The sequence below is a fragment of the Hemicordylus capensis genome, chromosome 4 (genome assembly GCF_027244095.1).
Source record: "Hemicordylus capensis ecotype Gifberg chromosome 4, rHemCap1.1.pri, whole genome shotgun sequence".
NCBI classification, from domain to species: Eukaryota; Metazoa; Chordata; class Lepidosauria; order Squamata; family Cordylidae; genus Hemicordylus; species Hemicordylus capensis.
This window is the reverse complement of record NC_069660.1, coordinates 8,413,546-8,436,669: the sequence shown is the minus strand read 5'-3', so window position 1 is coordinate 8,436,669 and position 23,124 is coordinate 8,413,546. Positions and strand designations below refer to the sequence as shown.

Below are 23,124 nucleotides of genomic sequence, written 5' to 3'. Positions count from 1 at the left end.
TCCTTTGAAATGTCAGGCTGTTTCAAGGCAGCCTCTGCCCCCGTTCTGAAATGCCTTGGCTGGGGTTTGCTGCTCTTTTAGCTCAGCCTCTCTCTCTCTCTCGTCTGCTTCCTGTTTGATTTGCAAACCCCGTAAAAAGGGCTGGTGACATTTTGCTGTACCTTTCCGAGACGGTCACCCTCTTTTCTTTCTTTCTTTCTCTCGTTCTTTCTTTTTGAAGTGTTTGTTCATGTGGAGGGGGAAGGAGGGGCAGAAGAATTGGTTTCCAAATGTGAGACTTCAAAAAACCGAAAGCGAACAAACGCTCCTGGCTGCTTGTTAGAATTTTCCACTGCTGGTCCGAGATGACAGAGTGGGGGGGCAGGAAGCCTCGAGGACTTGCCGATGTGGCCTACAGTGGCAAAAGAGAGAAAGAGGCGGGCCCTTTGGTCCACAGCTGCAAAGGATGCCTCTGGTTCTTCAGAATGGTGTAGCATTCACCCACCCAAGCCCTGCAGATGTCTGTGATTCTGGACAGCTCATGCAAACATGTGTCACTTTTACATTTTAAAAAGTTCCCTACTAAATCTTGAGTAAATATTACCCCCAGAGTCCTTTTGTAGTGCAGGTGCTGAGAGGCTGTGGGGCCTTTTTTAAAGGTTGCAGCCGGATGAGATGGCATGAGATTGAGACTGGATCTTGTGCTTCTTTTTTAAAAGTGTGTGTGTGGGGGGGGGTGCATTCATTGGGATCTCTAGTTCACACTGGGGTCATAGTACTGGGGAATGGGTCAGTTTTTCTAATGGAAAGCACCTCCCTAGAGCTGCTCTATGACCCACTTATATGTACCCTATTTGTACCCCCCCACTCAGAACAAATAACTGGGGGTGCATAATTTGGATCATGGAAATGGTGTAGGAGAACCCCCCAACTTGAATCAGGCCCACCAGTGGCTACATTTGCCCTTTATTTAAATCACACACACACACACCCCTCTACAGGTTTTCTGCCATCTCGTCTACTTTTGCCCAAAGAGTTCTATGGGAGCGAGAAATCCACGGGATGCAGCTTTTCCCAGCACTGTGCTCTGTGGCAGACATCCCGATGATGCGCTTTTGCAACAGACAAGTTTGCACTAATGCAAGATTGCATAGCTGCACGAAATCACAAGGATTTCCGGGATTGCACAAAAGGTTCTTGCAAAACGCATGAGGCATGCCACAAGTTGTGCCCCACGTTTGTACTAGTGCAACCCTAGCCTGGAGCGCAAGCAAGCATCGGCCTTCTCACAACTAGTTAGCCCAACAGCCTTCCGCTGGCACATTACCCTTTTGCAATCTAAGCATTAGGATGCCAGTCAGCAGTGAGAAGAGTTGTGGGGGCATTCTCTGTTCCAGCCGCAGCTTGTCCTAACGAGCCGGAGGGGCGCCATGGGAGGGGGCGGCTGCCTCTGGGTCCGGCAGCAGATCCGGTTGCTCCTCTCTTTCCCGCCCCTCCTGAGAGCCGTCCTGCCTGCAGGCTGGCCTGTTGACTGGGTGAGTTGCTTGTGCATGCACACCGCTCCACCTGACAAATGACCAGCCTGCCGGCAGCACGGCTCTCAAGTCGGCTGGGAGAGGAGCAACCCTAGCCAGCAGGAACCAGAGGCAGCTGTGCTTCATCTGGCTCCCCCCTGCCTAGCTGGGTTGAGTCGCTGCGGCTCTGAGGTCCACGTGGGCCTCAGTCACCCCATGAAGGGGTTTTGTCAGGTGTGGTCCTTCCAGGAGGAGGAGGGAGATGGTAAATCCTTCATCTTCCAGGTGGTTCTTTGGGGGACCGTTCCCCGGGGCAACTTTCTTTCTTTGTTTTAAGAAGTGCTCACATCTTCCTTTTTATCCCCCCCCCCACCGCCTTGAATATCTTTGTGTATGGGTATGTGTGTGTGTGTGTCTTTCCTGCCTGACTCATCTCTGAACAACCATTCCCGTCGGGTGAACAGAGGAAACTGCGCTGGGATATGTGAGCAACCTGCTGCAATCCTAAATTTGATTTTGGTTTGAATACTAAATTGTGTGAGCTTTTGCTGGGGTCTGGGCCTGCATGTCAGTGTGTCCATGAGGTGGGTTAGGGCACTCCCTTTAGCACAAATGTAGAGCTCGTATTTTGTCTGGGGCAAAGCATGTGAACCAGGCTACACATTACACTTGTCAGGTGAGAACAGCTCTACCAGTGAGAGTGCTGCCTGCTGAGGATTCTGAAGGCTCCCTGACCATGGGCAGAGAAAGCTGGAGGGCAAAGAAATCTCCCTCTCTCATTCACACGGGGTGTGTGTGTGCGCGCACATGCGTGCACACACACACACAAGCTGCTGGCTCTCCTCCTCTGTTCTTTTATGTCCTTTTATTTCTCCGTTCTCAGCAACTAATTTTCACTGCAAGTTGGGAAGGGGAAGAGATGGGGGAAATTAGCTGCTAAGACAAAAGCATAAACTAAAGGTCAGCTGAAAATCCTCATGTAAAAATCTTCAACTCAAAAGGAAGGGAGGGTGTGCAATTCAGGGACCAAAACAAGGAATTTTGTGGGGCCATGGAATGGATCCAAAAATCTGAGTGAGCTTTACCACTTAGCACTGGGTGGTTTTGGGGTGGTGGTGGTGTGTGTGTGTGTGTGTAGTGGGCAATATATTTTGTAGTGACCCCAGAACAATGCTATATCCAGGGCATTTGGGGAGTGGAGGGGGTAGCAGCACAATCTTGCTAACACCCTTGAATTTTTCAAAGAACCACCCACCTGAAAACCATCAAGATGCCCCCCAGTTTTCCAGTTGTGACTGGGGTGGCAGTTGTGAGGGGGCATTCAGGCCTGGGGAAAACAAAGGGAGGCATTCAGGATGTGTGTGTGTGTGGGGGGGTGTCTGGTGAGAGGGAAGCCTTCAGAATTCTCCTCAGGCAGAATCTCCAAGTGATGGAGCAACTCTCACAGGACAAGCGTAATGCCTGGCCCTACCCTGTTTTACCTCTAAAAGGTGAACATAGCGGGCCTCTAGCAGAATCTGATATTTTGGGGGCCCTCCTGGTTGGGGGCAGATATGGAATGTTATCTAGAGCAACAATGGCCAGCTTCTAGGTTCCTGGGGGCCACTGTCTTTTAGGGACAGCACACCAAGTTCCGGAAGTAAGTTTGGCCAATCCAGAAGGAGATGGGCACATTGGATGGTTAAAAAGCGGGGGGGGGGATGGCGTCCACCAACGCATGTGCTATAAATCCTCTGGGCCACTGCCCTATTGCAACACTTAGACAAGCCTCCCACACAGTGTTCCCTCTAACAGGGATTCCCAGAGGTTGTTGACGACAACTCCCAGAATCCCCAAGCAAAAGCCATTGCAGCTGGGGATTCTGGGAGTTGTAGTCAACAACCTCTGGGGATCCCTGTGAGAGGGAACACTGCTCCCACAGACCTGAAGGGTGGGCAGCTGATGGCAGTTGTGCTGGCAGGCACACCCATACACCCGCAACAACGCAGTGCATCCATCCCAAAGCACTTCTGGATCGGCAAAACATGCTTGTAGAACTGGATCTAGAACAGCCATTTTGCACGGCGAGACCAGATGAGGCTGTTTCCTGACTGTGATGCTAACGTTGCGGTCCTGGTGAAATCGGAGAGACTTAAAATCTGACTAACCATGCAGAGGATTGTGCTGTTGATTTATTCAATTTTCCTGGTGGGTCAGACAGAAAAGCAGGGGATCCGAATCTCCAGGGCCCCCCCCCCCGACCCCCTAAACCTAACCCACCAACCCCCAGGCAGGTTTGCACAGCTGGTTGTTGTGTGCCTGTGTGCAACCACCACTTTTTGAGTAATGTTCATGGAAGAGACACAGTCCTTGTGATTAGTAAGCATAGGCTTGAATCTGACAATTCGCAGATGTCTGGGCTGTGCCACTTACAGCTGCAGGTAGGGCTCACGTGACCGAATGTGCCTCCGTCCCAAAGCATTTCCTTGCACATAGAAGGCTGCCTTCTACTGAGTCAGACCATTGGGCCAGCTAACTCAGTCCTGTCTGCTCTGACTAGCTGTGGCTCTCTGGGGCTTCGGGTCGGGGTCTTTCCCAGCCCTACCTGGGGATGCTGCCAGGAACGGCATGCAAGGCAGAAGCTCTGCCTGCTTTGAAACCAGCATGGCTGGAAGATTGCTAGCCCAGTTTGCTCCCTGACATGCCAGTTTTTCCGTTTACAGGAAATATTTTGTATGGAGAAGCACTCGGTCATGTGAGCCAGCAGTCTGATGTTGTGCAGTCTAGGAGCAGGTTTATCCCCTTAGCTGCAGCTTGTAAGAATTGGGCTGCAGTGGGTGGGTTTCGCTAGCTGGGAGCCCTCTGTGCAGCAGCAGCAGCCGCCGCCACCGCCATTGGGGATGTCGGACTGGGATATGGTGAGGAGAGGCCGCCGTGCATGGCCTGCTGGAGGAAGTCTAGCTTTGGCTTCCTGGCGGTTGGCAATCAGCATTAGGGCTCACAGGCTGCTCCACACAACCTCGCGCATTCCTGGCTAATCCATTTCGTTTTGCTCTGCTTGTGATATACGTGTGTGTGTGTGTGTGTGTGTGGTTTTTAAAAACAAGGCTGGCAAAGTATAAATCTTTAACTGGCTTTCTTCTTCCTTTTTAATGCCTCTCTTTTGCTTGTCCCAAATTCATTTTCCCGCGTGTGATTCTGTGAGCAGAAAGCAAGCTGCACCAGGAGGCCCTCTGCCCATCCAAACCAACCACACAGAGGCCAGTGGGAAATGCCACCCTGTTTTCTTCTTAACCAGCAGAGGCTAATGAGAACTCCTGGCCCCCAAGAGCTGGGCTGACTGCAGCTCCTCAAGCTGCCGATGTGTCATCCAGTCATGACTCATCCCCAAACTTGATAGTCATCAACTTCAGACTAAGGAGGATGGGGCTAGCTGTCCTTTTTATATAACCTAGGCTGGTTCTTTTTAAAATGTTAAACCTTTGGTATAGGTCCCTCAATCAGCAATTCTGAAACTGAGAAAATAATTAAACAGGCTTCTGCCTGCCTGCCTGCCTGCCTGCTACAGCCCTGTATGATTTTCTGGGCTGCTCCAGCCTCCCTCCGGTCAGGATGGGCCCTTTTTCATGCTTCCACATTGGGTGTGATGGGATCACATAATCACTCCTCCTCCAGAGAGGTAGCAGGGTGATCTGTCCTCCAGAGGAGGCTGCGTCTAACCTGCTTCTGTGAGTCCGGCCTCTGAGCTTTCCTCCTCCCACTCAGAAGGCATGTCATAGGAACATAGGAAGCTGCCATGTACTGAGTCAGACCATTGGTCTATCTAGCTCAGTATTGTCTTCACAGACTGGCAGCGGCTTCTCCAAGGTTGCAGGCAGGAATCTCTCTCAGCTCTGTCTTGGAGAAGATGCCAGGGAGGGAACTTGGAACCTTCTGCTCTTCCCAGAGCAGCTCTGTTCCGAGGGGAATATCTTGCAGTGCTCACACATCAAGTCTCCCATTCATATGCAACCAGGGCAGACTCTGCTTAGCCAAGGGGACAAGTCATGCTTGCCACCTCAAGACCAGCTCTCCACTCCAGAACAGTGACTTGTTCAGATGCAGTAAAAGTAAGAAATAAATATGTTGGGATTTGAGAGTGAAATGTAGCTCACATTTCAGGGGGGCAGGAATGCCTTCCATGGCTGTCAGAGGTTGAGAAACCCTGCTGTTGACAGCCCCCTCCTAAATGCCCCTGCATTGGGGACTGATCTAGATGTTCAAAAGAAGTGGGGCAGGTTGAAGTCACTGAGCACCCCCCCATCTCCTCTATGGTGAGATGCATGAGTCCCTACTTCAGAAGTTAAGTCAGAAGCAAGGAACTGGGATCCACAGCTCATAGGAGGAGTTTTCCCACTAGCAGCTCTCACTTGCAGTCTGGCACGAAGGAGGAAATTCCTTTCTGAGTCGAAATAGTAATCCGTCATAGCCCGAATGTGGGCAAAATCTGTCCGCTTGGGGGCAAACCATACATGATCCACACATGCATGCAGCGAAGCTCCAGTAGCAGCTTCTGGATCAGCCAGTTGAGCAAGAGGCCTGCATAACCCTTGCCCTGCTAGCTGTCCCCCCAACCTGATTCCAGCCCTCTGTGGGGTCCTAGGCACCTGTGTGCAAGGGTCAACATGCCCTAGAAGCATGTGGGGGAAAGGGCAGTGGGCCAACAGAGTGAGGAGTGAAAAAACAGGAGGGGTGGGGAGGTTTCGGTCCCATCCTCCCCCCGCCTGCTTCTCTGTCCCAGATTGCCGTCTCTTGGAGCTTCGTTTCTTTGCAAGAAGCCACCATGCTGGGGTGGAAATGGAAACTTGTGTGAGCCACAGCCCTGCCCCACCCAACATCCTGCCTCTAGCTGTGACAGCCATAAGCCCGGGCTTCTTGTGAGTAATCCTAACAGCCTGTGCCTGGCTGGAGGAGGGGGTGGAGCCCCTTCCCCATTGGGTCTGCCGGGGGAATGTTTGGGGCATGGCAAAAGGCCTGTGTGGTTTGTTTAGGTGAGGAAAAACAGGGGGCTTCTGTGTGTTGGCCATGGAGGGAAATGCCCCAATAAGCACTGACACTGGCCTGGTTCTTCTGTTGGTTCTCAGGGCAGCACTGGCCTCTGCTCACCAGTGCCACCCGCTCCCCAAGACCCTCAGTGTGCTGAAGAACACCCCGCAGGTCAGGGGCATGCACACCATCATCAGGTGAGTTTTGCTGCCTCCGACTGCTCATAGATCTTCTTTCCCTGCCCCTACTTGCATCTGGCTTTTTTTTTTTAAGGTTTTTAAAGATTGCTGATGTACTGTACTTAAGAATGCGACCATGAGCAAAAAGATCCCTGGTCTAAATCTTGCCTCTGCCACAGACTCACTAGGGGGGCCTTAGTCATGCCACTGTCTCCCTCCCTCCCTCTTGGCCTCCACCTCCCATGCATCTGCAATATGGGGATAATATGTTTGCCATGTCTCTCCTGTCCCTCTGTTGCTGCCTTGATGAGGCAAGGGAGATGAACCAGGAGCCAACAGGAGAGGCTGATGGGATGTCTTGGTCTGGATCCGCTGACCCTGTTGAACCACTGACACCTTGCTCACCTGAGAGGCCGTTTACCAACTGTCTATATTGTTAAATGGCATTTTTATTCTTACTGAAGACCTTTGGGTACTCTCTGAGGTGGAAATCAGTGTGAAAATTCCCTTAATAATAAATAATATGTTTAGTAACTTATATATTTATTATTTAAATTATTATAAAACAATGTTGAACTACCTTGCAAAACTGTTGTAAGCATGACTGAGGCCAGTCACTTGTCTCTCAGCCTACCTACCTAGGAGTGTTGTTGTGAAGATAAACATAACCATGTACACTGCTCTGGGCTCTGCAGAACAAGAGCAGGATCTAAATGTGAAAATAAAGTTTTGGGGGTATCTCTCAGTGGAGTCTCAGCCTGAATGGATTCAGTCACTAGTGTGCCCTGGGGGGAAACACATTTTGAATGTTCCCCCACGCCCTACTTCATATTATTTATAAAAAGTTCTTTGCATGTAGAAATCTAGCATATCAGGGTGAGGGCAAGGCTAAATAGTTCTCCCTGATGTGATGGTTTTCTTCATACAGGGAGGGAGTTTTATTTACTCAGGGAAACATACAATTGTGTTATTCCCTCATCTGCCGTCTGAATTTTGAAATGGTACATCCACAAAGGAGTTTATTGTTTGGTTACGGTAAAGCCCTACTCAGGATCAAGTGTCCTGTGCAGGAACCCTGGCTGTAAGGTACTAACAACACTGCCTCAGTTAGTTTAGAAAAGCAGTACATAAAATTTTGAATAAAACATGCCAGTCCACCAGCTGCTTGTCTAGCTCATGCCGTGCTTCATAGTCAGTGTCAAGTTCTTTGGCTCTTGTGCTGTAAGCTCAAGCATCCAGGGTTGCATGCCCAGGCCTCTGGTTCTGTGATAGCCACAGCACCCTCTCCTCTGTCAGCCACACATCAGAAGATGCTCTTCCAGCAAGCTTATGCCATCCCCCTTCTATTTCCCCTTTTAGGGACAAGGAGACCAGTCGGGATGAGTTTATTTTCTACTCCAAGCGGCTGATGCGCCTGCTGATTGAACATGCACTGTCTTTTCTGCCTTTCCAGGTAGGTTGTTCATAAGAACATAAGAACAGCCCTGTTGGATCAGGCCCAAGGCCTTTCTCATCCAGCATCCTGTTTCACACAGTGGCCCACCAGATGCCACCGAGAAGCCCACAGGCAAGAACTGAGGAAATGCCCTCTCTCCCACAGTTGCTCCCTTGCAACTGGTATTTAGAGGCATCTGAGGCTGGAGGTGACCTACAGCCACCAGACTAGTAGCCACTGATAGACCTGTCCTTCATGAATTTGTCTAAGCCCCTCTTAAAGCTGTCCAAGCTAGTGGCCATCACCACATCCCGTGGCCGAAAATTCAATAGACTAATTATGTGCTGTGTGAAAAAGTACTTCCTTTTGTCAGTCCTAAATTTCCCAACCTTCAGTTTCATGGGATGACCCCTAGTTCTAGTGTTGTGAGAGAGGCAGAAAAATTTCTCTTTCCACTCTCTCTACTCCATGCATAATTTTAAACACCTCTATTATGTCTTCCCATAGTTGTCTCTTTTCCAAACTCAAAAGCCACAGATGCTGTAGCCTTGCCTCAAAAGGAAGGCGCTCCAAGCCCTTGATCATCTTGGTTGTCCTCTTTGTACCTTTTCCAGTTCTTCAATGTTCTTCTGAAGATACGGTGACCAGAACTTTATTCAATACTCCAAATGGGGCTGCACCATATATTTGTATAAAGACATTATAATATTAGCTGTTTTATTTTAAATCCCCTTCCTAATGAATCCCTAGCATGAATTTGTCGTTTTCACAGCTGCCGCACACTGAGACAACACTTTCAATGAGCTGTCCACCACGACCCCAAGATCTCTCTCCTGGTCAGTCACCGACAGCTCAGATCCCATCAGCGTATATTTGAAGCTGGGGTTATTTGCCCCAATATGCATCACTTTACACTTGCTTATATTGAACCGCATTTTCCATTTTGTCGCCCACTCCCTCAATTTGGAGAAATCCTTTGGAGCTCCTCACAATCTGTTTTGGATTTCACTACTCTAAATAGTTCAGTGTCATCTGCAAATTTGGCCACTTCGCTGCTTACCCCAACTTCTAGGTCATTTATGAACAAGTTAAAGAGCACTGGTCCCAATACAGATCCCTGGGGGACTGTACTTCTTAATTTCTTCCATTGTGAAAACTGTCCATTTATCCCCACTCTCTGTTTCCTGTCCTTCAACCAGTTACCGATCCACATATGAACCTGTCCCCTTATCCCATGATTGCTAGGTTTACTGAAGAGCCTTTGGTGGGGAACTTTTGGCAAAAGCTTTTTGAAAGTCCAACTGTACTGTGTCAACCCAGTCACCTTTATCCACATGCCTGTTGACACTCTCAAAGAACTCCAAGAGATTAGTGAGGCAAGACTTGTCCTTGCAGAAGCCATGCTGGTTCTCCTTCAGCAGGGCCTGCTCTCATACATGTTTAACAATTTTATCCTTAAGTATGCTTTCCATCCATTTACCCAGCCCAGAAGTTAAGCTAACTGCCCTATAGTTTCCCAGATCCCACCAGCCCACTGGATCCCTTTTTGGAAAATGGAGTCACATTAGCTACTTTCCAGTCCTCTGGTACAGTGCCTGATTGTAGGGACAAATTACATATTTTTGCTAGGAGATCAGCAATTTCACGGTGGATGCCATCTGGTCCTGACAATTTGTTAATTTTTAGTTTTTCAAGACAGTTTAGAACATTCTCTCTCATCACCTAAATTGGCCCTGAGAAGCTCTGTTCCAGAGCAGGTATATGGTCAGTATCCTCCGCTGTGAAGACAGATGCAAAGCACTCATTCAGCTTCTTTTTCAATCTTCCTCCTTAATAAGCCCTTTCACGCCCTTATCATCTAAGGGTCCAACCATCTCTCTGACAGGTTTTCTGCTTCTGATATTTTTAAAGAAAGTATCAGTCCATATTAGGACTGAGCCAAGTAAGCAGGGTGGGGGCAGGGGTCAAAAATCTCAATTTTAATATCTCCCACTTTGACCATTTTTAAAAGGAAATGGCCTCAAAAGTGTTTGTTTTTTGATCTTGAATCGGCTAGGATGGTGTGTATATGAGGCATTGCTCTCAGACTAATTGGGCTTCATTTGCCCTTTGTGATGTCGGCCAGTAGCCATATCTGCCTGGTTATAGACCATCATCTCTGTGTTAACTGCCCTGAGCCGTACTGAGATGGGTGGTATATAAATGAAATAAATAAATGTCTGTCTGTTTGGCCTGGCCTTCCAGGTTTTTTAATTTGTTGTAAATTTTTTTTAACTGCTGTAAGTGTTCAGCCTGGTTCTCCAGGGTTTCTAACTGTTTAAATGTTTTAACTAGGGATGTGCAAAAAATTTCGGACACAGATCGATCTGTGCCCGAAACGAGCAATTTCGGGTGATTCGGGTCCGAACCGAATCACCCCCGATGTCCCCCGATATTTTTCGGGCCCGAGACGAAACACCCCTGATTCAGGCCCTAAAAATTCGGGTGATTCGGGCTGACGTCTCTTTGAATTTCCCGCCTTTTTGCCACCATTGATTTGAATGCAAAAAGGTCTGATGTGATGTCAGCTCGAATTCTGGATCCCAGGGGCAAAATAGTGAGGTGTGGATTCTATGATAGCTAATGAGATTTTCAATGAAACACCATGAATCCACTCTAATTTGCTATCATAGAATCCACACTCAGAATACCTCTGAAACAACAGAACCCTGTACCCCATGGGTTAGAAAACCATGGGGGTGGTTGGCACCCTATGTGCAATACACTACCACTCGCTCTGGGCCACCCCAGCACCCCCCAAATGCACTTATGGGGCTGCTGAAAGCTCCATGCATACCCTATGAGGGAAAACCTTAAAGACGCGTAAACTTTTAACAATTCCCCCAAAATCAGCCCTCTGCCCAAATCCTTTGAAAAAATTCAGGTAGCTTCCTTGACCCTACCTGGCACTACCACCAACCCCACACTGCTCTAGGCCACCCCTTTGCCCCCACGTGAAGATATACATTTGCTGACACCTCAATGCTTCTCTATGGGGAAAAACCTTAAAGATGCGTAAACTTCAACAATTCCCCCAAAATCAGCCCTCTGCCCAATCACTCTGAAATTGGGGTGGTAGCCTCCACCCATTAGGCACTACCACCCCACCACACTCTTTTTGCCCAGATCCCACACTATGCCCCCGATCTGCTCCAAAGACATGAAAACTTCAAAAATTCCCCAAAAATCAGCCCTTTGCCCAATCCCCCTAAAATTTGGGTGGTAGCCTCCAACCATTGGGCACTACCACCCCACCCCACTATTTTGCCCCTGGGACCCATTTTTCATACCTGAATCGATTCGGATTTGGATTTAATCCGAACCGAATCGGGGTGATTCGGGTAGCCCAAATTCGGGCACAGAACAGAATGGGGGTGATTCGGTTCGGGTTCCGAACCGAAAACCCGAATTGCACACCCCTAGTTTTAACTGTTAATTAGTTTTATGCTGTTTTTATAGTATTGATTTTAATTGTTTTTACTTTGATGTAAACCACCCTGAGCCATTTTTTGAAGGGCGGTATATAAATCGAATGAATGAATGAATGATCGCATCTAGTATGTGATCCCTGATTGGCTAGGATCATTTGAGGGATGAAGGAGAGAAGGAGATGTGGGTGTGGTGTCAAGCAGCTACAAAAAAGACAGAATCAAGGGACCTCTTGTGGGGGCAAAGGAAGCCTTTTAGGACAAAGTCCTTTGTCAGCATCTTCCTGGCTTTGACATAAGTTCCAGCTCCAGTGTGGCAGCTACCTAAGGCTCAGCTCAGAGACTGTGCTGGAGACCTCCCAACTTTTGGGCATCCCCTCTCTTTGTCAGTCTCTCTGCCCAGGTGCCATGTTATTTCACGTGTGCCTGTTTTTCTGCTGCTTCCTTTCCAGAGCCTCAATGTTCAGACCCCTCAAGGCCAGGACTATGAAGGTCGAACATACAGTGGGAAGCAAGTATGTGCAGCCAAGAGGATTGCTGAGTCAGATTTCGTAGAAAACTAAGGATGTGCACAACCCATTTCTTCCTGTCTTTGTAAATATTTTCACCTATCTGCACAGGGCAACATGTATTTTGAACAAAGTGCAAGTTTTGCAAAGCTGATCAGTATCATCTTTGCACATTTTATATAGGTTACTATCTGAAATGGTGCTTCATGTCAGCCGCTTATAAATACAGACAACCCTATACATGTTATGCAGATCGGCATCATTGTTGCAGATCGCATGCACAGCTGTCTTAGCAGCGCGGTACCCTGCCCAGTCAGTGACATTTCTGCCTGTTTTTGCAGACCCATGGTCACCTTGGACCTGCTGCCTGTTCAGGGCATTTTTAAAACCGAACACAGAGAGCAGAAGCTTGCAAAGACTGCCCAAGAAACCAAATTATTGTTGTAACAGACAACAACAAAATGGCCTGTAGGTTGGGCACTGGAACCCTTCCTCTTAGTAAAACATTCTGAAAATCTGCCCCAGTCACCATAAAAGTGGTAATGAAAAGGGTGGGTTCTTCTTGGGATGCAAGAGCTGGCCAGCAGGTGGTACTGCAAAAATTGCACTAGGAATTCGCTTGCAACAGGGTGTGTACGGGGAGTCAGATAGTGCTTGGAATTTTGCACGAAAGCTTTGAATACCTTGCACTTCATTGCTGCATGGAAAGACCCCTGGAGGGCAATCCTTACTCAGCCCCAGCAAGTGTCTGCTTACAAGTTCTGAACTAAGGTTCAAGACTGAAGCAGTGGGAGTCAGAGAGGTTGGAGGAGTTGGGTGTAGAGGTCCATCTTGTGCTCTGCCTTCCAGATTACAGGTGTGTCCATTTTGAGGGCCGGAGAGACTATGGAGCCAGCACTGCGGGCTGTCTGCAAGGATGTCCGAATTGGCACCATCCTCATCCAGACAAACCGCTACACGGGCGAGCCAGAGGTAAAGTGAACCGACTTTGGGAAGTGTGAGGGCTTGGAAACCTTGGGCCTTCCCTGACTCTGCAACAGTGGTTTAGATACTGCACAGCACTCTGCTGATGGAGGTGCTAGGTGCATGTGCGGGTTCTGTTCAAGAGCCAACCCTGTCGCTGCTGCTAGCAAATGTACAGAGCCTCTGGGGCTCCTAAGGATTGTGATTGCACTGTAGGTTGCTTCTTCCATCATTCCCAATTGGAGAATTGCCCACAGTGCAGGCACAGTCCTTAAGAGACACAGAGGCTATCTGTGTTTGCTAGCAGCAGCAACAGGGTTTGCATTTGAATGTGTGCGTACTCCCTTTTCCATTGGCAGGGCAGTGTGCAATATCTAAACTAGTGTTCCCTAACGAGGTAGTGTTACCTAACAGCTCCCATCCAGGCCTGATCCCTAGACTGGCGCAGTGCACACTGCCAGAAGATGTGGGAATGGCTGATGAGGATAACGACAGTGATGACAAACACATTTCAGTAGCATCACTTGATGCGGGCAGCCAAGCCCACCATCATACCCAACTGGATCCAGGGTGGCCTGGTGGATAGAACACCCCACCATCCCATGAATTTTGTCTAGTCCATTCTCCAACAGTCATGCTGTTGATCATCTCACCCGCTCTTGGTTCTATAGGGTAACTCTGTGCTAGGAATGAGCACATCAGCCATGCAAGGTGCTAGCCATTCTGAAAGCTCTCTTCTTCTTCCTTCTCTCTCCATTCAGCTGCACTATTTGAGGCTCCCAAAGGACATCAGTGAAGATCACGTGATCTTGATGGACTGTACAGTCTCCACAGGAGCAGCAGCCATGATGGCAGTGAGGGTGTTGCTGGTAAGGGGGTGTGGGAAGAGTGACAAGAGGAGACACTATATGAAGCTGCCTTCTGCTGAGTCAGACCTTTGGTCCATCTAGCTTAGTATTGTCTACTCTGACTGGCAGCAGCTCTCCAGGGTTTCAGACAGGTGTCTTTCCCAGTCCTACCTGAGATGCCAGGGACCAAACCTGGGGCCTTCTGTACGCAAAGCAGATGCTCTACCACTGAGGTAGGGCCCCTCCTTATTCTGACCGTCAGGCACCTTCCAGCCAGTTAGGAAATACATTGCTTGATGACTTGACATCCTGTGGTTTTACGTATGAGCCACCTCCATGGAAGTGTGTTGTGATTAGGGGCTGGCATACTGTGCAGAGTTCCATCTGGCTTTTAATGGAAAGTGCATGCAGTTGTGCATCGACAGCTATTGTTTCCAGTGGCTGACAGCCACATGCTTGTGCGATTCTTTCATCTTGCACAATTGCACACACATTCCACTAAAAAGCATACAGAATATTGCGCAGAATGCCAGCCACCAACTTTTGTCCAGTGCATCAGACTAGGACTTGCTTTTGGATTCTCACTTTTCTCCAGTCTTGTGGGGCAGCTACGAAAATGATTTGGGAACTAGCAAGTGCTTGGCTGAAATGGCACCTTCTGCCATGAGTTCAGTAGGTAAGCCCTGGCAAGCCATCTTCTCTCCAAGGCAGACCCTCACCCTGCAACATGAGGAGAATGGCATTTGCCTCCTTTGCAGGATTGTTGCATGAATGACTGGGAGCTTGTACTGACGTGTGTTTGGGCTCCCCCAAAGTGCTAGATAAATTCCAAGGGTTACTGTTGCCTCTGACCGTCCCATTGCACGTCCACCCATGACTGAGAGTGGTGCTCAAGTCCCCTTATCTCTCTTAAGGATCACGATGTCCCGGAAGACAAGATCTTCCTTCTGTCCTTGCTGATGGCCGAGATGGGTGTCCACTCTGTGGCTTATGCCTTCCCTCAAGTGAAGATCATCACGACAGCCGTGGACAAGAAAGTGAATGATCTTTTTCGCATCATCCCAGGCATCGGTGAGTGACTGGGTTCAGAAAACCTTGCCCAGCAGGACCGGGGCAGGGCAGTGGAAGGCATGGGTGGCCTTTGGGCAGCAGGTCCTGAGGAAACTTGGGCATGCCAGACCTCCGGTGCCTCCTGTTGATGCAATGACTTTTAAAATTAGTTGGTCTCTGGGTCATCTCAGATTGACCACATTACTCCTCTGCTGATGGAGCTTCACTGGCTGCCAATAGGTTTCTGGGCAAAATACAAAGTGCTAGTTGTAACTTATAAAGCCCCAAACAGCTTGGGCCCTGGGTATTTAAGAGAGCGTCTTCTTCATTATGAGCCCCACCGCCCATTGAGGTCTTCTGAGGTGGTCCGTCTCCAGTTACCGCCAACTCATTTGGTGGCTACACAGAGACGGGCCTTCTTGGTCGCTGCCCCAAGATTGTGGAATGCGCTCCTTGCTGAAATACGATCCTCCCCATCTCTGGGAATTTTCAAAAAACACCTGAAAACCCATCTTTTCACCCAAGTTTTCCCAGCTTTTTAAAACTGTCTGTTTTAATTTTATGGTTGATTTTAAATTGTTGAATGTGTTTTAATTGTTTTATGTTAACTGTCCAGAGATGAAAGTTTGATAAATGTTTGATAAATAAAATAAAATAAACCCACATTGAGAAATAACCTCATTAGTATTAATGGGGGGAAACCAATAATTTCTCATGTTTTAACTGTCTGTTTTAATGTTAAATTAATGTTAATTTAATGTTTTAATTAATTAATTAACTAACTTAATATAACTTAACTTAATAATAACTTAATTAATGTTTTAATTAATCTTAATTTAATGTTTAATGTTAAAATTGTCTGTTTTAATTTCATGGTTGATTTATTTATTTATTTATTTATTTATTTTATTTATATACCGCCCTTCCAAAATGGCTCAGGGTGGTTTACAATTGTTGATTTTAAATTGTTGCATGTGTTTTAATTGTTTTATGTTAACCGCCCTAACTGCCAGAGACAAAAGTTTGATAAATGTTTGATAAAATAAAATAAACCCACATCAAGAAATAACCTCATTAGTATTAATGGGGGGAAGCCAATCATTTCTCAACGTGGTTTGTTTTATTTCTTGATTTTAAAATATTCTGCCCCACTTTTCTTAAATTTAAGCCATGGCAACTTACAACAATACATAGGGCCATTCTTGCAACCATTTTGAGGTGGGTAGGAGCCCAGGCGAGATGTGACCCAGGGTGCTACACATGATCATCATCTTTGCTGGGCTCTGCCAGTCCAGCGGGCAGCTTCATGTCTTGTCACTCCATGGCAAATCCTCCAGAGTCCCCTTCCCCTCCAGCAGACTGGAACAGTTTCACTATGTCAATGTCTGCCCTCCCATTGGCCATGAAGGAGCAAGAGGCGGGCGCAACTTTGCCAATGCTACTCTGGCTTCAGGAGCATGGAGTGTGCTTTGAAAGCTAGCATGTGCATCGACAGTGGCCACTCTAGGCTCAACTCTTGATGGTAACCATGTAGATGAGGCCGTAGTGCGTGCTGGCAGCCCAGATAGGAGGAGTGCACAGGTTCTCACAACCAGGTGTTCAAAGTAGGAGAGCACTGTTCTCCCCTTGCCCTTGTTCCAATGCTGGGTACAAAAGGTGGGTAGCCCTGCCTTGAGCAGTCTGGGCTGGAGCGGAATACCATCATGGAAATGGGGGCAGCCCTCCTCCTGCTCCAGTTTCAGTGGCCCATTAAACACTAAAACATCAAAAATGTAAACTTAAGCACAATTCAAACTATACAGGATCAACAGTTGTTTTAGAGTTTTAGTTGAATTGTATTGATTTAACTTTACATTTTATATATGTTTTAAAAGTTTACTCTTTTGTGTATGTAAACCAGCTTGAGACTCTTGCAGTGGGCAGTATATAAATATGTTAAATAAATGAATAAATAATAAATAGAAACTGAAAGTCTACTCCAGAAATGTCAGAATGCCAAAGACCTTAGAAAGCCAGGTTGTAAGATGGCACCGAAAGGGGCAGAATTTTGGAGGCTGGGAGGCTTCCCTAAGGAGGACATTCTAGAAGGTTGGCGCCACCACTAAAAAGACCATGCTCCTAACTGATACCCAGCAAACCTCAGTTGCTGCCCGGGGTGGGGGTGAGATGTGGAGGTGGTTAGCAGTCCTTGAGGTCCTAAGCTATTTACACCTTTAAAGCCCCTTGAATTGAGCCCAGAAGTGAAAAGGCAACCAGAGCAGATCATACCGGATTGGAGTGGTTTTGCACACCTATCCTAGCTTTCTCCCTGATAGGCTATGTTTCTAAATGCAGGAAGTTTTTTCATGGGGTAGTATTTGAAAACACCAGTACCTCCCTGCAGCCCAAAGTAGTACAGTCGAACAAAAGTGCTGCTGCTGTTACGTTTTTCTAGAGTTTAAAAAATACAGTTTTGTACGAATAATAAAATTAACCAACTATAAATAATTATATATGCTTATTGTTTTGTATGATGTCATTGGTTGATTTTGATTTGATTACCTGTCTAAAACCTTGACGTTTATTATTATGTAGAAATGAAAGACACTTTCCTGGACAGGAAGACTTGGGATGTGTTGAAGAAAAGTATAGTTGAAGCTGAATCTATTGCCCAGTTCACCTGGATCCGGTAGTGGTCCTAATAAGCTAGAGGAGTGGAAAATGAGCCCCGGTTGCTTGGGTACTGGCAATTGCTTTCTCGCTGCCTTCTGGCCTCTTCTTAGCTGTAATTGAGCCAGGAGGTCTGGTCATTCATCTGGCAGTGGAGGAAAATCCTCAGCTGGGCAAATGACCAAGGTTGAGGATTTTCCTCCCTTAACAGACAGCTCAATTATTATAGCCGCACGGCTCAATTACTCTCATGGCTCAGTTACAGCCAGAAGGCAGTGAGAGGGCAGCTGCCAGGAGCCAAGCAAATGGGGCTCCATTTCTACCCCTTCAGCTTGTTTGTAGGGGCCGCTGCTGCCCGGGTCTACCTTGTATGTCCCTAACACCTGCTTAACCTCCTAGGGAATTTTGGGGACCGCTACTTTGGCACAGACGCCCCTCCCGACTGGAGCGATGAGGAAGACATCCTGGACTCTTAGCCAGCCCCTCTTTTTTCAAGGAACCACTGTGAAGGGAAGGACGCCTTCTGCACCCGCACCTTATCTGCCTCCCCCGCCAGGTCCCCAGACATTTGCAAAGAGACAATCCCGACAGCATAGTTTGTTTTTCCTTGCTCACCTTGCATTGGAGGCTGAAGACGTGTTTTTTTAAGAAAGGTGGAGAGAGAGAAAGCAGATCCACGCTGTCTTTTTATGTGTTCATGAGTGTTTCTGAGTCTAGAGCAAATTTTATTTTAATTTAAAGATTTAATATAACTTATTTTATTAAAAAATAAAGTTTCAGCCAAGTTTCGAATGCATGCTGTTTGGTGTCAATTATGCCTAACCCACGTGTGCAGGGGTTCTCGGTTTTGGTCCACAACTCCTATCGTTGCAGCTGGGAATGATGGGAGATGTAGTCTGACAACAACTAGGGACCCCGGGGGGGGACCCCTGCTCTTATGCAACCTGCCTGGGATGGGGCCAGAGCTCACTGGTAGAGAATCTGCTTTACAGGGATATGCATGAGCTGTTTGTGCGCCTGCTGGCAGAGCAGGGAGCGCTTCCCTTAAAAAGCAGGTAAGGAGCTCCTTACCTGCTCATCCCCGCCCCACCGCTTTTACACCAGTGGCGCGCAGTCTCCATAAAGCTCTGCAGGGCTGCGGCGCTGCTCCCTGCCCTATCGAGCTGGTTCAAATGCTGGCGCCTGAGCCGATTCGGCACATCCCAGACGAGGCGCTGGACCGGCTCATGCACATCCCTGTTGCGTTGCATGCAGAAGGGCCCAGGTTCCCTCCCTGGCAGCATCTCCACGTAGGGCTGGGAGAGACTCCTGCCTGCAGCCTTAAGAGAGCCACTGCTGGTCATGCAGACAACAGTGAGCTAGATGGACCAAGGGCCTGACTCGGTAGAAGGCAGCTTCCTATGTTCCTGCCTTGGTTATTGTGCTCCGTTTTCATCAGCTGAATCCATGCAAAAGGACATATGAATCTGCCTCCTACTGAGTCAAGTACTGGTCCATCTAGCTCAATATTGTCTGCACTGATTGGCAGCAGCTCCCCAGAGTTTCAAACCCAAGGGGTCTTCCAAAACTTTTCAAAACTCGGGTCTTCCAAGTCCCACTTGGAGACGCTGGGGGTTGAACTCTGGACCTTGTGTGTGCAAAGCGAATGCTCCATCACTAGACCCATCTTAGTGATGTTCATTGTCCTGGTTCTGCCTCTTTATGTTGCAGAATGGTGGATTTCTTTGAACAGAACTGGGATTCTGACCTGGAGTATGGCTTCCCAAGATTCTCAGCTTTAAAGCATTTCTGGCGAGAGGTTTGTCAGTGTGCATCCCACATTTGACTCTCTCTATGGGGAAGAGCCTCCATTATGCAGGTCTTGTTCTTACCTCCTCAAAACTCAATGTTAAGTCCAATGATGTTGGACTTCGCTCCCATAATGATATCACACATGCAGGTGATACGTGGCATGTGTGAGCAAGGGTAGTGGTTAAGAGTGCTGGACTAGCACCGGGGAGACCTGAGTTCAAATCCCCATTCATCCATGAAACTCACTGGGTGAATCTGGGCCAGAGGATAAGCATATCCACACAGCTCTCTGGGCTCCTTCGAGGAAGAGCGGGATATAAATGTACTAATTAATTAATCCTCAGACACTGGCTGAGGACTGTAGGAGTTGGAAGTTCAACAATACCCAGGGGAACCCCCCCCCCCCAAGTTTGAGATCCCCTGATTTAAATCCTTTAATTCTGTGCTCTTCACCTATTGAAATCCCCTCGCCCAGAACTGCTCTGGGCTCCCCTCCCCAAAGCGTCTTTTCCTGCATGTCTGATTGGCCCTCAGAGGTTGTAATCAAAAGACTGCTGTTCTGGCTATTGTTTTCCCAGTTGGGTTTTTTGAGCCAACAGCCCACACTAAGCAGCATTTTATTTTTAAATCAACTTGGTTGTGTTCTCCATGCTGTGCAAGCCACTTTCCGGGGAAACTTTGATTTGCCTGCCAGAGACACACAGCACATCTGCCATGGAACCTCTGCCCCTTGCAGGGGATTCCGGGGCGTGTTCAGATTCATGTCATTTATTTAAAATGCTTAATATCCCGCCTTTAAGCCAAAGACCTCGCAAGGCAGCTTCCAATAAACATGCAAAGAACATTTAAAACCTAACTAAAATCAAAACTGTGCGGGCTTAGCCCCTGCCGCTCAACCTGATTAGTGGCCAGCCTGCAGGCAGTGCAGCTCTCATTAATGGAGCAGGGCAGGATGGGAGAAACGGGTGCAATCGGGCTGCTGGGAACCAGGGGCAGCTGTGCCTCTTTTAGCGACCTCCTGGCTCATTGGGACAAGCCAATGCTGCATACAAAGCAAAGATGCACAGGTACAAGTGAGAGTACAGCCTAACAGAATTTCCCAACTAACTGCACTGGGGAAGCAGCCATTTTTGGCACCCTTCCCTTCCCCAGGAAGCCCTCTGTGCAACCCAAAAATATGTCCCTGAAGATTGTGCAACCATTGGGGACATATTTTCAAGTGGCACAGAGGGATTTCTGGGGAAGGGGAGGGTGTCAAAAATTGCCACTTCTACTCTGCACAAGTGCAATTAGTTGAGAAGTTCTGTTAGGCTGCTCTCTTAGACTGCAGGGAGACATGACAGAGGTCTGTAAAATCATGCATGGTGTGGAGAAAGTGGATAGAAATTTATCTCCTTCTCGCATCACACTAGAACCAGAGGTCATCCCATGAAATTGATTGCCAGGAAATCTAGGACCAACAAACAGAAGTACTTTTTCACACAAGGTATCATCAACTTGTGGAATTCTCTGCCACAAGATGTGGCGACAGCCAACAACTTGGATGGCTTTAAGAGAAGTTTGGATAACTTCATGGAGGACAGGTCTACCAATAGCTACTATCTGAGGGCTATAGGCCACCTCCAGCCTCAGAGGCAGGATGCCCCTGAATACTAGGGGTGTGCACAAATTGATTTTTTCATTTCAATTTATACCCAAATCAAATCACCCCAATTTATTCTGAGTCCGAATCTCCCCCCCCGAATCACCCCAGATTCGATTTGTACCCGAATTTTCAGAATCCAAATTGATTCAGATTTTTTTTTAAGGGTCACAGGGCCAAAAGAGTGGGGTGGGTGGTAATGCTCGGTGGCTGAAAGTTACCACCCAATTTTTTTAAAAAAATGGGCAAAGAAATTATTTTAAAAGAATTTTTGAAGTTGGCATGTCTTTAAGCGTTTCCCCCATAGGGAATAATGGGGATTTTATCAGCCCCATAACTCCGCTTGGGGGACACCAGGGTGGACCAAAGTGAGTGGTGGTTAGTGCACATAGGGTGCCAACCACCCACAAACCCATGAGGCAGTGTGTTTGGTTGTTTCTGATGTTTTCTGTGAGCAGATTCTGTGGTAGGAAAAGAGAGTGGATTCAGTGTTTGTCACACACTTGTCCACCCCCCAAGTGGAGTTATGGGGCTACTGAAATCCCCATTATTCCCTATGAGGGAAAAGCTTAAAGACATTGCAAAATACAGATTTATTTTTTTAAAATCACCTCTTTGACCAATTTCTTTTAAATTTCGGTGGTAGCTTCCACTTATTGGGCACTACCACCCAACCCACTTTGGCCACAAAAGGAAGGTCCGAATCGCCAAACTTTTTGGGATGGCTTTCTGGCAAATCTGGGGTGATTTGCTTTGTACCCAAATCTGGGTAATTGAGGACAGGGGTGATTTGTTTTGTCTACAAATTGCTTGCTTGCTTGCTTGCTTTATTTATTTTATTTCTTTCTTTCAGGGGAGTAACAGCAGGAGAGAGGGCGTGGCCCCAGCTCCTGCCTGTGAGCTTCCAACGGCAACTGGTGGGCCACTGTGTGAAACAGGATGCTGGACTAGATGGGCCTCCTTGGGCCTGATCCAGCAGGGCTGTTCATATATTCTCATTGAGGAACATAGGAAGCTGCCTTCTACCGAGTCAGACCATTGGTCTCAGTGTTGTCTACTACACAGACTGGCAGCGGCTTCTCTAGGGTTGCTGGCAGGAGTCTCTCTCAGCCCTGCCTTGGAGCTGCTGCCAGGGAGGGAATCTGGGACCTTCTGCATGCAAGCAGGCAGGTGTTCTTCCCGGAGTGGCCCCATCCCCTACGGGCAGTGCTCACACAGGTAGAGGCTGTTCCCACAAGTATCTCAGCCTGGGCTTGGCTGCCCGTGAGAACCGCCAAGATCTACGCAGATCCCGGCGGTGCTGCAGCACCGAAACCAGTGCCGAAACCCAGCTCTTAGCCGAGGTTAAGGGCACACACCGGACTACTTGCAGTTTGTGCTGACACCCAGACGGGGGCCTAGAGTGCCCGTCCCCTGGGGACACACAGTGCACTCTGGGATACTTGGAGATCAGGATAACCAGTCCTTGCTTCAAAGCGATCCACCCTGCTCCGTGCAGCACAGAGCAGCACAGATGGTTTGGGAACAGGCTCCGAGCTCCCACCAAGCAAAGGATAATCATCTGGGGGGGAAGGCAAGGTTTGCCAAGCCCGCCCACCTGCCTGGTAGCTCGTGTGAATGGCCCCGTAGTCTCCCTTTCAAATGCAAACCAGGGCAGTCCCTGCTTAGCAAAGGGGAGAATTCATGCTTGCTACCCACAAGACCACCTCTCCTTCTCCAACCCCTGATAAGCTTCCGAGGAAATTCAGGGTACCCAGGGATAGTGTGTGAAAACCTCCGCTTTTATATGATTGGTTATCCTGGGATGAAGCGAAGCAGCTCAGGAGCCTGCCACCTCGACCATCAGTGCTTGCATCGCTCTCATTTTGCGACAGACACGGAGCCGATGCCTGCAAGTTGCAGGGCTCAGGCAAAGGCCTCCCGTGTGCAGGATTTCACCCACTGTATTGAAAGTGTGTTTTGCCCAGGCAACACCCTTCTGCACGCACCATCAGAGTGACTTCCTCTCAGGTTTGCAAAGCGATGCTGGAGGATGCAGGACCTGGACCACCTGCCTGGGAAGTGGCTACCCCGCCACCTGAGCAAGAAGGCCCG

At 48.2% G+C, this 23,124-nt stretch overlaps 1 protein-coding gene across 11 annotated transcripts in view; it reads left to right on the top strand.

Moving 5' to 3' along the window:
- UCKL1 (uridine-cytidine kinase 1 like 1) overlaps positions 1-18,389 on the top strand; it is a 77,720-nt gene extending 59,331 nt beyond the window's left edge. For 9 of the 11 annotated variants that reach the window (XM_053246978.1, XM_053246969.1, XM_053246979.1 and 6 more), the window contains exons 8-15: positions 1,958-1,977; positions 6,596-6,694; positions 8,036-8,129; positions 12,031-12,093; positions 12,937-13,059; positions 13,812-13,919; positions 14,813-14,969; positions 17,997-18,389. In XM_053246978.1, the coding sequence (XP_053102953.1) occupies positions 1,958-1,977; positions 6,596-6,694; positions 8,036-8,129; positions 12,031-12,093; positions 12,937-13,059; positions 13,812-13,919; positions 14,813-14,969; positions 17,997-18,073 (741 nt within the window). In that variant the 3' untranslated portion in view covers positions 18,074-18,389. The remainder of the gene's footprint in view (positions 1-1,957; positions 1,978-6,595; positions 6,695-8,035; positions 8,130-12,030; positions 12,094-12,936; positions 13,060-13,811; positions 13,920-14,812; positions 14,970-17,996) is intronic. The other 2 variants (XM_053246970.1, XM_053246971.1) reach the window with 2 other exon arrangements.
- The last annotated feature ends 4,735 nt before the right edge of the window (positions 18,390-23,124 follow it).